Raw genomic sequence first — 17,050 nt, 5'->3', positions numbered from 1 at the left:
CCATGGCCGCTGAGCCTGCGCGTCCGGAGCCTGTGCTCCGCAACGGGCGAGGCCACAACAGTGAGAGGCCCGCGTACCGCAAAAAAAAAAAAAAAAAAAAAAAAAGGTGATTTTTCAAATTAATATGCCCCACCAAAATTCTGATCACGCCTCCACAGAGGGCTTGGAACTTGTTTGAGAATCACTCATCTAGTGAAATCCACAGATTCAAAGCCTTTAATTCAATACCATTTATTCAAATATTTCCTGAACCTTATTATGTGGCAGGTACTGTGCTAGGTTCTGAACATACAGAGACGAATAAGGCTCCATTGCTGCATCCAAGACTTCACTATCAGAATGATTACCTAATCAGATGATTACGGAATAAGCTGGTAGAGGTAGTGATAGAGAACCATGCAAAGCATTAATGAAGGGAGGATGGGGGCAGGGGAGACAGAGGTATCAAATCCAGCTTAGGGACAGGTGGAAAGTTGTCAGGGACTGCTTCCGGAGGTGACATTTCAGCCGAGTCTTTAAAGATGGGAAGCAATTTGCCAGGCAAAGAGAGGACAGCTTGAGCAAAGACACGGAAGCAGAAGCAGCACAGTGTGCCCAAGAGCCACTGGCCATTCCAGCAAAAATTCCCAAAGAGGGAGAGGCAGGGGATGGGGCAAGAGAGGCCGGCAGAGGCCAGGACGGGGAGGGCCTGTCCTGCTACACTGGGGAGCCTGCCACCGAGGGCTGAGCCTGTTACATAACTCTGTACAGTGGCTGGCAGCGTGCATGCCAGCCTCAGCCCGCAGCAGGTATTATTCGATGATGATCATGAAAAGCAAATCTGAGAAACCTCAAAACTCTGAGCCAAGCCCAAATCCCTTATGCTCCCAGGCTCCAGAGAGTTATCTGACTCCTCTGCCTTTTTGCCAATTCAGCTGAGGTGTTTCGCGCTGGTGGTCAACCAACCCTGAGGTGCTGCTTCCTTGGCAGTTGGCTCACGCTCTAGCCTTGTGTATGAGGCTGGAGAATAGTCAGGGGGAGAGGGGAGAGGGTGGGGGGAGAGAGCAGGTGAGACCCCGAGAGAAGAAAGAGAGAGAGAGGGAGACTGGGAGACACAGCAGGATGGGTTTCAGACTGAAGGGGGTCCATCAGGAAGCACTTGAACCCACGGTGGTGATTTCTAGGGTGGAGAGGATGACATGGCCCCGCCCAGCAGACCCTGCAAATCCTTGGACAACCAGGCCACAAAGCTGAGCGTCCAGCCTCACCCCTCCCCAGCGGAGGATGGCTGGGAGAGGAGCAAGGTCTCTAGTCTGAACTTATGCATCTAGACCACCGGTGGGCTGGCCCCAGCAGAAGTCTATTTGCCTGGGCTTTGAGGGGCCCCCTGAGAAAGAACCCATCCTGCAGGAAAAGGGAACCCAACCTATGGGCTTGACCCGTAACGAAGATTGGTCCCCTGCAGACAAGGAGTCTGAAAATAAAATCCAAAAGAGGAAATCCCCAGGGCACAAGTAGTTCTGGTCAGACATTCCTCTAACAAGCATCAGTATAGGAAGGGACAAAGATACTCGTCCTGGTTTTGAAACAGAACATAAAGCAGCACTGGCTCCTTGAGGGCTTGGGGTCCTCAGCTTTGGAAGGAAAAGAAATACCCATCAGCGGCCCAGCAGGAGGTGGAAGGCTGGTGGATGGGGGTCCTGGCAGATGCCCTGTGGTGGTCCCAGACAGGAGCAGTCACGTGCTCACCCACGTGCATGAGGCGTGCTCTGGACTTCTAGAAATAATTTGAGGCCACTTATAGTGGGGTGAAGCTCCACCTAAGCTGGGAGAGGTCAGAACTACGGACACTTGGATTAGACTTCTAATGGGGTCCCACTTACGTGGGTGAGACCTGGGGAGAGCTGAGTTCCATTAGGAAAGTGCAAAGTAGGGACGAGCTGGCAAGGTAAGACCTGACCCCTCCCACAGAAGTCCAAGCTGGGGACCTTTGTTCTGGAAACGTTTTCTCTTGAATCTTCCCACTTGTAGCAAGTGTCACGGGCCCTAAATGTCAGCTTTGGACAGGGTTCCTCCTAGTCCCTCCCCTCTGCCCGTGGCCATCTCAGACCCATCAAGACCCCTGATCAAACGCTACCTCTGAACACCAGGTGTGGGTGCATGGGTGTCTGAGCAAGAGAGAGGGAGAGAGCAGTGAGGCGGCAGCCCCATTGCCCAGGGAGCTCTGAAAGACCAAGGTAAAAGACAGGAAGACGCGAAACACAGCTATTTTGTTTTCTACCTGATAATTTTCCGTAATTTCTGAATTGCTCTCTGTAATTCCAAAAAGGCAAATGTTGGGACCTCCCTGGCGGTCCAGTGGTTAGGGCTCCACGCTTCCACTGCAGGGGGCACGGGTTCCACCCCTGGTCGGGAACTAAGATCCCGCATGCCGTGTGGTGCGGCCACAGAATAATAATAATAATAAGGTAAAAAACAGAGAAAGAAAAAGGTAAATGTTACATTTTCTAAATTAAATGTAAAAAGTACAAATAAGCAGCACTTTTCACAATTTACACAAGTTTCTGTGCTTTCCCTATGGTCACTCCTGCGGTGTTTGAAGTTCTTTATGTAATAACCAGGAGGCGTAGAAGGCATCCTGCCTGGCTGTGACAGAAGCCGTTCGGCTGGGCAGGTCAAACTTGACCAATGTCTACCGCGTGGTACCCCACTTGGGGACCAGGACCTGTTGTGGAAGGAGGCGGACATTAGCATTTTTCCCCGCTCACCTCCACCAACTCTCAGCTCATCCAGAGAGAGTGATTGACAGCCCCAAAGGCTGCTGGACAGCTATTTGAAAGAGGGGTCCACAGAGAGGCCTCCTCCACCTGTTACTCTTTTCTCTATCACTTCACATCCATAGGGGTCCCTAAGCCCCGGGAGAAGGGTCAGGTGCAAATCTGGTAAACCAAGAAGCCCTAGCAGTTGTCAACTTAATCAGCCTTCAGGAAAAATCTATGGATATATGAGCACAGTGGAGTTGCTATGGAGACAGACCCAGAAGGCGCATTTAGAACAGGGCCTCATCACATCACCTGATAAAAATAAGACCCAGGCTTTTTAATAGAACGAATTACTTAAGTTTTATATTTAACAGGGGACAATACCAAGGCTATTACTGGTTTTCAGAATATTTTAGGAATCCGAGCTGCCTGCTTCTGCATATGTTAGCAACCATCACAATATATGCTTGGGTGGCCAGCATTTAGGAACTAGAAGGCCACGTGTCTCTCCCATCCTTGAGACGAGAGATGGTTCTTCTCACTTTGGGTTTGTCCCCCTTTAACTGGGTGAGTGATTTTCAATGTGTTTCTGAGAAAAGACTATATTGTGCTCTGCACTGGCCCTTTGCATGTACTGTTGCTAATATATAATAACCCTATGTAGTAATGGTCTCATTTTGCAGATGAACAAACGAGGCTCAGAGAGGTTCAAAATTTTTCCAAGGTCATACAGCTAACAAGTGGTGGAGTTGGGATTCAAATCCAGGCGTCCCCCATTCTGCAGCCCTTTGTTTTATAAGATGCCAACCACGATCTCTGCACAAAGAATCTGGGATGGGGTGAACCTAAATGAATCTAAAGAGAGTCACTATTTTTGTTGATCTTTGGCACGGACCTTGTCACGGCTTAATCTCTCCTCCGAAGTGGTCTCACAGTGGACGGGTTCCGAGAAGAGATCCGCAGAGATTCTGACCCCCTGATGGTGAGCACCTCTCCAATCACCCAAGGCAAGTGTTCATTTCAGACTAACTTCTTGCCATCCAACAGGCTGCCAGGCTGCCTCTTCCTTAAGTCAGAACACCAGCATCACGAACACAAGGTCCCAAAGTGACCATGGGTGAGGGAGTGTCTCCCCTGCTCTTGCATGCAAGAAGATGCAAATGTACGAAATCTAGCTGGAAATCCAACGTGATGGTTCTTTTTTTTGACAGTTTTGCCTTCGGATTATTCAAGACCCTCCTACTTTGCAGAGAGATGCTTTTTTTTTAATTATGGGGTTTTTTTTTTTTTTACTAGTTTTCTAACGAAGGCCTACCTGTGCCCACAGGGTGCCAGTCTTTCCTTGTTGTGGGAGAGATGGTGCTGGTGATGATAAAGCTGGGTGTGAGGTAATGCAGGTGACAGGGAGGGGAAAGATGGTAGGGAAGCTAGGGGCCCGATGGTGAGGGCTATGCTAAGCAGAGGTTCGTATATTCCCTCCCCAACTCCCCACATTTTAGCAGCTGAAGGTAATGACAGAAGTCCCCTGGGCTTCAAGGGATCTGGGCAAATCTGACATGCAAGGCTTGGTGGAAATCCTAACCAAGACACCAGTCCAATGGACCAGGCAGAGGGGCAGGAGGTAGGTAGACTCCACAGGCTGGAGGCCGGGACCCAGGCCAGGGCAGGAGCTTGGAATCAGAGGGGAGGGAGTGGGGTCTCAGGGCAGGCCCTGAGCAGTGTGCCTTATCCTAGGAGCTTTCCCAGGCTGCCCACAGCCTCCAGCGTGGGTACGTGGGCGAAGCATCCGGTGCTACTGAAATAATTCCGTGAGCGCCCTTGACATGTAATGAGCTCAGCAGACTCCGTGCAAATCTAACTTCTACAGCAGAGACCATCATGCAGAGGTTAAGAGCACAGGCTTTGGACTCAGGCCGACTTCATACGTTCTGGCTTTGCCACTTACTAGCTCTGGTCACTCAGCACCTAAGCCCAGTCACTTAAGCTCTCCCCACCTCAGCTTCCTCATCTGTAAAATGGGAATGAATGACGTCAGTCAGATGCCAAGGGTGAGCCCCGATAGGGAAATGGCCAGCGGCCATGGCAAGGGCCAGACGCAACTTCCACCCTGTTGGCTGGGTGAATTCCATGACCGGGACGGAGAGCAGAACACCGACCCTAGCCTTGCCCCCCTCCACGATCCTCAGGACCCTTGGATACCGCACCCCCATCTCTGTCCTCTCTTGCTAAAGGGGTTCAGCCTTTCAGCATCCCCCCAGGCTCTGTGGCCCTCAGCCATGAGCTCTTTCCATGAATAGGGTAACTCGTGTGCCCCGGTCATTGTCTGACACCAAGACTGCCCCATCCCTGTCTTTACCCTTTGCCCTCTAAATAAGGAAGCCAGCGCTGCCAGGCCAAGAACTTCTGCCCAATTTGGGTCTTGGGTGGCCTCTGGCCTCCCTCTTTCCCGGGGCCCCTGGCCAACTCCTCCCTCCCCTCAGAGATGCTCCCTGCTCACTTCATTCCTGCTTCATAGTTGGAATGACAGTGGCTCCCAGCATCCCTGGGTGCCGGGGGTCTGGGGAGGCCGCCAGGCCCAGGAGCAGGTTAGTGTTACAGCCCTGGATAAGTGAGCCAGGCCGGCTGACGTCAGGGTGATGAAGGGTGACAGGGCGGGCCAGGCTGCTGAACTATAAAGATAGGTCAAAGCAAGTAGAATCAACTCGGGTCGGAGTGAGCGGGCCAGCTAGACCGCGTCCCCAAGCCATGGTCCGTACCGGCCGCGGCTCAGCCTGGGCCCCTCTGCTCCAGACCCGAGTGCCCAAAGCAGGCTTTTCTTTCATGCCAGCAGCCTTTAACTGCCTTCCAAAAATAAGCCCCTGCCGCCATGCCGAGGGGAGAAAAACAAGAAGGGCGGTATTTTTAGGGCCATTAATTCTGACCACGTGCCTGAGAGGCAAGGTGGATGGCCCTGGGACAGAGGCTGCTCATCACTATGTCCCGGGGAGCAGGACGTCTGCAGGGCACGCTGCGGGCTCTCATCTTCCTCGGCGTCCTCGTGGGCATGGTGGTGCCGTCTCCCGCGGGCTCCCGCGCCAACAGCACGCTGCTGGCTTCGAGGGGCTGGGGCACCCTGCTGTCCAGGTCTCGGGCTGGGCTGGCTGGAGAGATTGCTGGCGTGAACTGGGAAAGCGGCTATTTGGTGGGGATCAAGCGGCAGCGGAGGCTCTACTGCAACGTGGGCATCGGCTTCCACCTCCAGGTGCCCCCCGACGGCCGGATCAGCGGCACCCACGAGGAGAACCCCTACAGTGAGTGCCAGTTGCAGCCAGTTGGGAAGCTGGGGGCTGGGGCTCAAGCAGGGATAAAGGACGGCGGGGCCTCGCTCTGGTGCCTGGAGTCCTGTTATGAAGGGGGAAGGGTTAATCTTATGGATGCCCATAAGCTTAGCCACCGCCCCTGACTCACTTTGACCCTGCCCCGGTGCAGGCTTAAACGTGCGGAGGTCCGAGCATCCTGGTGTCTTCTGCCATCGCCCCACAGAGCCCCTGAGGCACAGATTCCTTCAGCATTACGGGCCCAGCCATGGCCTTGTAGGACCACAGGGAAACCCCAGCCTGGGGGAGCCATGAAACAAGGGTGGGGAGAGCCGGTGAGGATGCTTGGACCAAATTAGACACATGCAGCTTTTTATTTAGCTTTTCTCTTTGAGAGGAAAGGCAAGTCGTTTGCAAAATTTCCAGCTGAAGCACATCTTTCTTTTTATTTCAACTTGCCCCCTCTGTCCTACAAGTTGATGGCTTGCTGCCTAGATGGGCTCTCCCCAGGAGGGGATAGGGCTGCAAGATCCAGTGTTTGCAAGATTGTTTTTGTTTGCAAGATTAAATGGGCTCTTTGTTGAAACACGAGGAGTATACATTCTTACCAAAGCTAATCAGAATTCACTTCCTTTACCCACGTCAAGGATGTGGTGTGATTAAGCCCAGATTCAAAGCTAACTTTAGGTAGATGCTTCAGTGGCCACTGTGAACCGTAACTCTGACATCAGAGCTTTCCCTGCAGGACTGGATTTTTAGCAGTTTAGCAGGACTGGCCAAGCCTGGCAGCCGATCTCCTAAAGTGAGATCAAGGGTGGAGGTGATGGAGGGTCTGACTTTCTAGAAGCAGGGGGACGGGCCTAGATGCCCTTGGAGGGTCACCTTTAGGTTGACGTCCTGCTCTGATTTGCACAAGCCTGGGGTAAAGCAGCTCCCGTTTCTTTGTCAGGCTTGCTGGAGATTTCCACAGTGGAGCGAGGCGTGGTGAGTCTCTTTGGGGTGAAAAGTGCCCTCTTCGTTGCCATGAACAGTAAAGGAAGATTATACACCACGGTGAGTTCATCAGGCCAGGGTAAGCTTCAGCCTGCACGAGGCCTGAAGATTATGCAGTTGAAGAAAATAATGCGAAATCTTGAAGAGGGACGTGAATATTTATCTAGAATGGGTTGGGGGGCTTGCTGTGGAAGGAGCTGGTGCCAGTGAAGGGCTTATACCTTCTTAGCTGCACGGTGAGTCAGCCTGTGTGCTGGACCACGTTTTCCCTGATCTCACCCACCAGAGCCTTGTAATGAGACAGAAACCATAGCTCAGAGGGCTTCTGGGTCCGAGGGAAACCCACGTTCTGGCATAAAGCTGTTGTCCAGGCTTACGGTCAGGTCCTGAGCAGGAGAGGCCCAGAGAAGCAGGCCTGTCTTGCAGCCTGGGCACGCTGTTCCCATGGCTCACTCTCCGAGCACCCAGCCTGGAGCACGGCAGGAGGGGAAGAAACGAAGCTCTTTTCCTCGCCTTCATCAGTGCGTGGACATTTAACTTTAAGGTTTTAAGTCCTCTGGTCTCTGATCCCAAGAGCTGGAGAAGCATCCTCCCCTAGGGGGTGTAAGACTCTCTTGGCTGGCCCCAGATCCCACTCCGTGCCTTCTCCCCATCACAGATCATCCCTGGGGGGGAGGGTGTCAATGCTAGCACTTTGGTTAACCTCACCAACTTCCATACTTACCAAAATCTCTGATCTCTCTGACCCCCTCATTCCTGGGTCTCTCAGCCCCAAATTTGTCATATTCCAAAATATGGGCTGGGAAAGCATCCCTGTGAAGGCAAGGAAACTGGGCGCTCTTTGGACAGAAATAAGAAGGTTAGAAAGGAAGACCTCTGAGCCATGGTCAAGGAATAGCAGAGAGGCTATTTATGGGGAGGGTGTGGAGGGCTGTTCTACCTTTGCGTGGGGACAGACAGGATCCGAATGTGAACAGGGGGGGTCTGGGATCGGTGCTGGGGTCCAGGGAGGCTGTCCCAACAGACCAGGGCTGTGAAATACCCAAACGGGGTGCTCAGGGGGACTCGGCCTGTGATCTGCAGTGCTAACACCTCTCCATTCGGGTTCGTTCACGTGGAGGCAAGATGTGCATTCGAATCAGTGGGGCTCTGAAGACAAGCGCTGGAGGGTAGGCAGGCTGGAGCTGGAACTAGGGTCCTAGTCTGTACCACCAAATGCTCTCCTCCTGCTGGCCTACAAGCATCACCTGCCGAGCCCGGAGGCAGGTTTGCACACAGCCCCGATTCGCCAGAGTCCCATCTGCAAAGTGAGGCTAAAGATCAGATGCACCTCTGGGGGTGCTGGAAGATAGTGCTCAGAAAGCATCCCCAGGGCGCCTGACAGACAGTAGGTGCTCAATACAGGCGAGTCATTTATATTGTCTAAACACTGCCACAGGCTCTGCCCCCCCTTCCTAGAGGGGGGTCTTGTGGGAGGACCACGTGCATCCCTATCACCTTGGTCACTTGTTAAATGTCCAGATTTCTGGGGGCCTTCCTCAGAGATGCTTAGTCAGTAGGGCTGGAATGGGGGCCTGCAAGTCGGTTTGCTTTTATTTTTTAAGTTTCCCAGGTATTTCTGAGGTGCAGGCAGGCTAGGGACCACCAGGCTACCTGGCCTTCGGAGGGCAAGGAACCCTCCCTGCCCCAGGGCTACACTAGCGCTGAGGACAGCTGGGAGAGGAAACGGCCATGAGGCTGGGATTCTCAGACGCCCTTTTCACCGCCCTCTGCATATGTGATGGAGAGGACGAAGCAGCTGGAACCAAGGAGGCTCTGGTGGAGTAAGTGCCCTCTCTGTGCGGTGGGTCGCCCCAAAGAGCCCCTTCCCTGCAGCCCGTGTAGTGCCCGGAATCCCACTCGTTGCAGAGCCGGGAACGGAGGCTGTTGGCTCTGGGGTTCTACGCAAGGTGAATCTTTTGGAAGGAAGCACAAATTACATCAACCCTTATCTCTGCCACTTTCATGAACAAGCTATTTAGTATTTTTTTCTCCTTATCCCGAAAGAGATTGAACTGTGTGCTGGGGAAAGGGTGCAAATAGAAGGCCAATGCAGCCACTTCCCGCTTGAAGCCTGGGGTCCCCGTAGGAGAAGCCGGGGAGTCTGGGAACAGGGGACCTCACAGCGAGAGTGCTGCAGGTGGATGGAACATTCAAGGAGCACGAAGAAGGGGGCAACTCTGAAGTGTGGGCTGACCCCTGATGTCCGTGACACCCCTGACCCCTCACTCCTGGGCAGATGACTTCAAAGGAGGTCCGCAGGGCTCACTAAAGGAGAGGAGTCCCGGAAAACGGGGGCTTCCCTAGGAGAAGCCCAGCCCACGGTCCACACCCCAATCTCCCCCCACGTACAACCCCCCCAGGAGCATCTGGCCCAAAGGCACCTTCTTGGAGGGGGGAGATTGCCCTCCCTGGAGCCCCAAGCCCGGCCACCAGATGCTCCTGAACCACCTATCCACTCCCTGCTATGCCCCCCAGGGGCCATTATCACAGTCTAAAGAAACAATTGCCAGCTGATCCAAAGAGCCGGGAAAACTCCCACTGGGTGACGATTTCCCTTTAAGCCCCAAGAGCTGCCTCCCCTCCCTGTGGCTCAGCTGCTCTGGCCCCTCAGGGGTTTCTCCTGGGGGGAGGGGAACCATGCTGCGGGGGAAGGAAGGGGAGCAGGGGCAAGGTAGGAAAATAAGAGCCAAGAAAACCCACCTCGGTGGCCTCCCGCAGGTCTCATCCCTCGGAAAGAGGGGTGCAGAGCCTGTGGCAGTGTTTCGACCCTCTAAGTAGCTCCCCTGTATTGAGTACCTACTGTTTGTCAGATGCCCTGGGGGTGATTTCTGAGCACACTATCCCCCAGCACCCCTGCGAGGTGCATCTGACCTTTATCCTCACTTTGCAGATGTGACCGTGGGTCTCCGGGGTCTCCGGTGAATCAGGGCCGTGTGCAAACCTGCTTCCAGGTTTAGCAGGTGATGCCCGTAGGCCGGCCGCAGAAGCGCACCTGGTGTGCAGACTAGGACCCGGGTTCCAGCTCCTGCCCGCCCACCCTCCAGCTACTGTCTTGCTTCGGGCAAAGTCTCTGACCCTCTCTGAGACCAGACCTCTCTCTGATCTCTCTGACGTGGACTGAGGCAGGAATCAGTGAGTTCCAGTCTCCTTGATCTTTTTAAAATTTAAAAGAAAAAATCAAAGATCTCCACCTGACAGTAGTTCTATGAGAATCCCTGTGCTTTAGAATCAGTTATGCTTCTGAGTGATTTTGGTTTTACTAATTATAACTGCGTCTCCATCCTTTTCATCAATAGTTCTATGACAACTGGCAAAGCACAGCATTTGTTTCATGCACAGAGGCCGTTGACTGTTACCTAGGACGTTACAGCTGGGGAGGGGAGGACCCAGTCTTTCCCTCCCTCAGTGAGCTGCACCCTTCCCCTAGAGGAGAACGGATTCCTGAGGGGGTGAGGCAAAGGGTCCCTGGTGTTAGACTATGTGGAGGGCCCGGGAGATGGCACCCCTGAGCAGGGAGGGGCTGGTGCTACAGCGAGGGGCCCGGGGGACCCTGCAGACGGTCTCACAAACAGCTTTGTCTGCAGCCTGCCTGCTACCCAGAGCGATACAGGAATGAGAAGCATGGTAGGCCTGGTGGAGACATCTTCAAACACTTCTAAATTGCCGGTGCAATGGTGTGTTAGGAACGGGGATTAGAACAGACAGATGTCTTCAGAGCTGGGAGATGTTATCTCTCCATTTCAGCTAAGGACCAAAAAAGTAGCAGTCGGGGACTGCAGGAGGAAAGGGTCTGAGGACAAGGAGTTTTCTGTTCTTTTCTCACCACCCGCCTCCTTATCCATCCAAACCCCTCCCCAGCTCCCATGCACACACACAGCCAGGCTCCCATGCACACACACAGCCAGGGCTAATGCGGGCAAGTGGCCCAGGGCAGGCCTAGAAGGAAGAAGAACTTTAAAGATAAAAAGACACTTTCATTAGTCCGGGTGACCTACTGACCAAAGACAAGATGGGATGGATGTCTGGTCCACCGCAGACCTTAAGGGGCGTTTCCGCCAGAGGTAACTCACGCCGAGAGACACCCCTGTATGTACCCGCCCTGCAAAACGCCCTTCTCCACTGCGAGAGCTAAATGCTTTAGAGTTTGGGTCCTCCTAAGTCTGAATAGACCCATGTGGAATTTAAGACATTGTCATGCTGGGGCTTGGGACACGGCAGGCCCAGGCAATGTGATCTGGGGGAATTAGTTTCATTTGTTCAAGTAATAATATACGGTAGCTGCTTTTCTTAACATGTCGTGCGCTTGGCTTCTCTCAGCAGAGCTCAGGAGCCAGCATTCCTGAGTCAGGAGACCCAGCGCAGGGGCACGAATGCAGAGAGGAATCGAGGGGCTGGTCCTGATGCAGCTCGAGCATCCGTGCGGGCAGTGGAGCACCGGGCGGCAGGGAGCAAGCAGTTCAGGGCCATGGCCTTGGCCTCGCCCCCAGCCGCGGGGCCACCTGAACACCAAGGCTGGGGTGGAGAGGGGTGCGGGGAGGAACGGGCAGGGGCGAGGTAGAGAGGCTTCCAAAGCAAGCTTCACGCATTTCTCCTTTCTCACTTTAGATGGACACAGACTGCTGGGCAAGGCTAGGGACGTGAGGTAGGCTAGGGGAAAGAAACAGAGGTCAGAAACTTCTTGAAAATTGGGAGCTGGGGGTTGAATAATCAAAATCTGATGATCAGAGGACAGAGCACAGTGCATATGCAACCACCGTCTTGCACATTTGAACAAATGTGTTTTAGCAGACCCAGACCTTCAACTGGACATATTCTAGATCAGAGGATCGGGGCAAATGCCCTGAGTTTCTGGCCCCAATCGCTCAATTCCTCCCCCTCCCCCTCCCCACTCCCCACAGGTCCTCCGCCCCAAGGTCTGGATTCCTCTCTAGAGTTGGCAAACCACACGCGAAACCTCTCCCTCGACCACCATCCAGATCAGAAATGAAGTCTCCTGGAAACTGGTGGGCAGGGTGCTCTCCAGGGTCATAAACAGTTAGAACAGAGGGTAGAGCAGGGGGTGGACAGGGGGGAGAGACAGGACCCGGGGGAGAGAACGGACCAGTCTCTGATGCAAAGCTTCTCGCTCCATTCTCTGGCCCATCTTCTATCCTGAATTCCCTTCCCATTTTCAATAATCTACTAACATGACGAGGTAATACATGGACGTGGTTTAAGGGGGAAAATGTGCAGGAGAATATACCACGGAGATGAAGCCTCGCTCTCACTGTTGTCCGGAAGCCACCCAGACCCTCCCCAGAGCAGCCACTGTTGCCAGGCCCTGTGTACCTACCATCCCAGGAAGTCCCAATGTCCCCGTGGATGTTCTCACAGTGGCATCATTTTTTAAAAGCACACAAACTGGAGCAAACTATCCACCACACAATGTGAATCTTGCTTCTTCACTGAGCAATATGCCTTGGAGACCATTTCAAATCAGTGCACAAGGAGGTTCTATTTTTTATGTCTGAGAGTATTCCGTTGGGTGGCTCTCCCATCACTGAGCTAACCACTGCCTTCCTGGTAGACACTTAGGTTGTTTTTGGTCTCTCGCTATTGCAAATGATGCCGCGGTACGTGACTTTTGTACGTGAGTGGGAGTGAACCAGTAAGATAAATTCCTAGAGGTGGAATTACTAACCAAAGCTGTAGTTATTATTTTATTCTAGTAAATATTGTAAAATTTCTCTTTACAGAGGCTATAACAATATACACACCGACAGACAACAAATGAGAACTCCTGGTCCCCATACGCCCTCATCAGTGAAAGCCTATTGTCAAACAGTGTGCTTTTTGCAACCTGACAATTAAAAATGTGATCACACAGTTATGGTTTATGTTTCTCTGTTAGGCACACGTTCTTATGTTTAAATGCTATTTGTATTTCCTTTTCTGTGAACGGTCTGTTCATAAACGTCCATTTTTCAGTGAGTTCAGGGTTCTGGATATAGTAGCAAAATTCAATCTATTGCAAAATATATTACAAAGTATAATGCATTGTAAATATTTTTTATCCGGTTTGCTATTTACATTTTTATTTTGTTTAAGGTGATTATTTTTTTCAAAGCAGCAGCCTAATTTATTCATCTTGGTTTTTTTAATGCCTTCTAGTTTTTTGTGTCCTACTTAGAAAGATCTTTCTGACTTATTTTAAGGTTCTCTTCTCTTTCTCTCTCATTTATTTTTATTTATTTATTTATTTATTTATTTATTTATTTATTGCTGTGCCCACGCATCTTGTGGTATCTCAGTTCCCCCACCAGAGATTGAACCCGGGCCTCGGCAATGAAAGCCTGGAAAACTAACCACTAGGCCACCAGGGAGCTCCCCTTAAGGTTCTCTTTTTAACATTTAAATCTTTGCTCCTTTTGGAATTTATTTTAGTGTTAGGAATAAAATCAGACATCAAACTTTATTATTATTACTATTATGATGATGATTATTAAAGATAACATCCAGTTCTTCCAACACCACGTTTTCTCCAGTGATCGGAAATGCCACTTGTATTTTGTATTCATTTCAGATCCACCTTTATTTTATGTTCGTGTTTGGATTTACTTCTGGACTGTATTTTGTTAGTTGATCCACACCAGACTGTTAATCCATGTGGCATTATTTCTACTCAGCTTTTACCATTGATCCCAACTTTATTTTTCCCCTGTGTTGTTGCTCCAGAGTTTTGCCCATCGACAGCCTTAGGTCCGGTGGCTGCCCCGACCCCTCATGTCCAGAGAGGCCCCAGGGGCGCGGGGCCGGAGCCCAGTCAGCTCTGTGCCCTCCTCCCCCAGGCTCACCTCTGGCCGCCACTCAGGCAATAAACGCAGGACTTAGAAGCTAAATTGTGCTGCAACCCACAGCAAGTTTTACAGGGATGCTGATTCCGGGTAAGACGAAGTCTTTCAGCGCTTTTAATTTAAACTAATTCATGAATCAATTGGAGAAGCATCATTATGGCAATACAAATTATTTTTTATTTTACTGTGCGCCAGGCATTATACCAAGGACTCTCCATGCATTATTTCAATGAACTCTCCCTCCAGGGCTAGGACAGAATTATTCTCACTGTTCCCATTTTACAGATGAGGAAGCTGAGGCTTCGGAGGTAAAATCATTTGCCAAGTTCACACAGCTATGTAAGAGGTGAATCGTCACATGCTCTTTGCCTATTTTGATGAGTTTTTTTTTCCTACTTTGGGACATTCCTTTCTTCATTCTACAAGTGTTTTTGAGCACCCATAACAAGGGAGAGGAAAACTTGTGAAAACAGAACTTCCCGGCATGGTCTTCTGAAGCCAGTTGATGTGGCTGGTGGAAGCTCGCAGGGTCATCTCAAGCAAATTAACATCACAGGAAGGTGCTCTGTACACAGTAACCCAGGGGCGTGAGAGGGAAAGGGGGGATGCGTTCATTCAGCTGGGGCAGAAGGGACCAGCGACTGGTACCCGACGTGTTTCCTAAACAACGCCGCCTGTCCCTTGCCAGCTCTCGCCGCATCAAAGAGAAACCACCCCTGCAGGGCCATCCATGGGTGGCTGTGCCGTTCCAATTAGACCATCATTCATTCAGCATCACGTGCTCAACAGGACACACTCCTTGTCTCAGGGGAGCCGGAGTCCCCTGGGATGGTGCACTGTTTTCCGTGCTGCCGGACTGGTCCACTCGGAGCCCCGAGGAGCTGGCTCATCAGCCTCCGTTCGTAACAGGAAGAGGCTCTCGTCCACCCTACGGCTGACAAGGCCAGATGCTCACAGTATGATTCCTTTTGAGAAGGTCAGGCGATACCCCTAGCACAGCCGCTTAGCCACTGAGTGGGTTTTTTATAGCCGATGGCCTCAGTCGGCAGGAAGGAGTCGGGTGTTACGCTCACCTCTGTCTCTGTTTCATTCTACGTTTCTTTAACGACTAGATCCCAGGCCTCCTGGCTCCCAGGGAGCGACCCCCATCGGAAGCCCAGAAAGCCCTCCAGCCAGGGGCAGTGACCCGGGTGGGCTTGGGAGGAAGTGGCTCTCTCTTCTGGGAATAAAGGAAGACTTGGGTGATTTATTGGGGTTGAACTTGTTGATGTGTGACAGGAAGCCTGGCCCTCATTTTCTGAACAGGTGGCCCTCACGCGACCCGCTCCGGAGGGGGTGAGTCATCAGCGGCCCCCGACTCCTTGGCACTGCTGGTCACAGAGGGAACCAGGTTCTTTCTCCCATAAAAGTTGCTGCTTCTCGCTGTCTCTGTCCCTGCCCTTCCCTGGCGACCTGTGGATGCCTAGGAGGCAGCGGGCATATTGTTCAGTGAAGAAGCAAGATTCCAACTGTGTGGATAGTTTGCTGCAGTTTGTGTGCTTTTAAAAACTGATGCCGGTGCCCCCCTATTCTGGGCTCAAAGTCAGACCCGAGAACGGGCCCCTTTAAGGGGCAGCAAACTTGGACCTTAACCTGGGAAAGACAGGGCGAGGGAACACAAGTGGAGAGACAGTTACCATATGAAACAGATGCGCTGGGGAGGACTTAGGACTTAGGAGGACTTAGGAAGCCATCCATCTCGCCCTCCACTCACTGCCCCCCCCAAATGCTCCCCAACCATGTGGTTTGCAGAAAAGGGAATCAGGCTGGGCGGGGAGGCGCCTGCCCCGAGGTCACACAACTAGAGCCACTAAGCAAGCCCCAGCTCTCTATCCTGCTCTACTAGGTCCTCTCGCAGTGGACTTGAGAAAACAGCTTCTTTTATCCTTCCCTGGTCCTTTCTCTGAATAAACTATCATCCGTGCTCTTGGTAGGAAGAGTCCGGGACTGGCGGCCAGGAGAAGCCCCCGCCCCCATGTGACACAGGCTGTCCACCCACACCCTCGGGCCTGGGCTTCCTCCTCATGAAGGAGGGAAGGGGAGGGGGGACCAGGAGAGCTCTGAAGGCTCCCCTGTCCTCAGCTTTCATGTTGCCGCCCACCCAGGGCGGCCCAGAGCTCCTGGAGGTTGTCTGACACGGCAAAGCGAGGGGCCCCCGGCAGACGTGCCCGCTGGGCCTCGTTTATCACTGATGTTCTGCCGTTTGTGCATCTCTCTCACAGCCCAGCTTCCAAGAGGAGTGCAAATTCAGAGAGACCCTCCTGCCCAACAATTACAACGCCTATGAGTCAGACCTGTACCGAGGCACCTACATCGCGCTGAGCAAATACGGACGGGTGAAGCGGGGCAGCAAAGTGTCCCCGACCATGACCGTCACTCACTTCCTCCCCAGGATATAAGGACCCTGAAGGAAGGCTCACAGGCGGAAAGCGATGCCTTTTCTGTTGGAATTTTGCACGAGTGAACAATTGCCCCCTCCTCCCATGCCCCCCTATTCGGGGTCCTTTTGTGCTTGGGGGGACCTGAGTCGGTTCCCTTGGCCACCGGACCCCATATGACATGTGACCCACCCAAGTGAGGGGTTGCAGCCGGCATCCTAGAATGGCAATGGATCCCATGCTCTGACCTCATCTGAGGAAAGACGGTCCAGAGACACTTGGGGGATGGGACCCTGGACACAGGAAGAGGCGGGGAGGAAGCATGTGTGTGTGCTGATGTATATCTGTACATCTTGGTACATATCGTCAGAACCAAGGCATCTCGGAACAGCAGGCTCCTTCCTCCCGGGGTCACCGCTTCAGGAATCTGCCTGCAGGAATGTCACCTGTGAACCCAGCAGGATTGACACATGCCTCCGTTCTGCCTCTTTCCAGTCACCTTTCCATTCTGAGGCCACTGACCGCGCGGGTTGCATGGAGGTGGGGGGGTGGGCAGGGAGGGCAGGGCGACAGGGAGTAAGATTTAGCTGCTGACCAGAAGGAGTGGGCAGGTACTCCGGGCATCCTGCGTGTGAGGGCGCTGGGGACACTGGGACACATTGTCAGGGAGGCCGGGGGAGAAGGGATCCCCCTCTTGGAGGAGAGGGGAGAGCAGCGTCTCCGGCAGC

General features: G+C 52.6%; 1 protein-coding gene and 1 long non-coding RNA gene across 3 annotated transcripts; both read left to right on the top strand.

The window, feature by feature from the left end:
- The first annotated feature begins 5,461 nt into the window (after positions 1 to 5,461).
- Positions 5,462 to 16,821, top strand: FGF6 (fibroblast growth factor 6). The gene is made up of 3 exons (XM_007117038.2): positions 5,462 to 6,031; positions 6,987 to 7,090; positions 16,167 to 16,821. Exons 1-3 carry the CDS (start codon positions 5,686 to 5,688, stop codon positions 16,341 to 16,343), a joined length of 627 nt encoding a protein of 208 aa, XP_007117100.1. The 5' UTR covers positions 5,462 to 5,685; the 3' UTR covers positions 16,344 to 16,821.
- On the top strand, positions 10,389 to 12,853 carry LOC114486389 (uncharacterized). 2 transcript variants are annotated; one of them, XR_003680029.1, is made up of 3 exons: positions 10,389 to 10,521; positions 11,971 to 12,075; positions 12,808 to 12,853. It is a non-coding gene; the product is annotated as an uncharacterized lncRNA (long non-coding RNA). The 2 variants fall into 2 exon arrangements; XR_003680030.1 differs by lacking the exon at positions 10,389 to 10,521 and adding an exon at positions 11,689 to 11,714.
- Positions 16,822 to 17,050: the final 229 nt, after the last annotated feature.

This window comes from Physeter macrocephalus, chromosome 6, assembly GCF_002837175.3.
Source record: "Physeter macrocephalus isolate SW-GA chromosome 6, ASM283717v5, whole genome shotgun sequence".
NCBI lineage: Eukaryota > Metazoa > Chordata > Mammalia > Artiodactyla > Physeteridae > Physeter > Physeter macrocephalus.
Note: the sequence above shows the minus strand (reverse complement) of the source record. Positions and strands in the feature narration are given on the sequence as shown.

Excerpts from the sequence above, each read along its gene's own strand:
- FGF6 (XM_007117038.2), top strand. The coding sequence starts at position 5,686 with ATGGCCCTGGGACAGAGGCTGCTCATCACTATGTCCCGGGGAGCAGGA. Across the intron at positions 6,032-6,986 it reads CCACGAGGAGAACCCCTACA|GCTTGCTGGAGATTTCCACA; the intron begins GTGAGTGCCAGT and ends TTTCTTTGTCAG. Across the intron at positions 7,091-16,166 it reads AAGGAAGATTATACACCACG|CCCAGCTTCCAAGAGGAGTG; the intron begins GTGAGTTCATCA and ends TCTCTCTCACAG.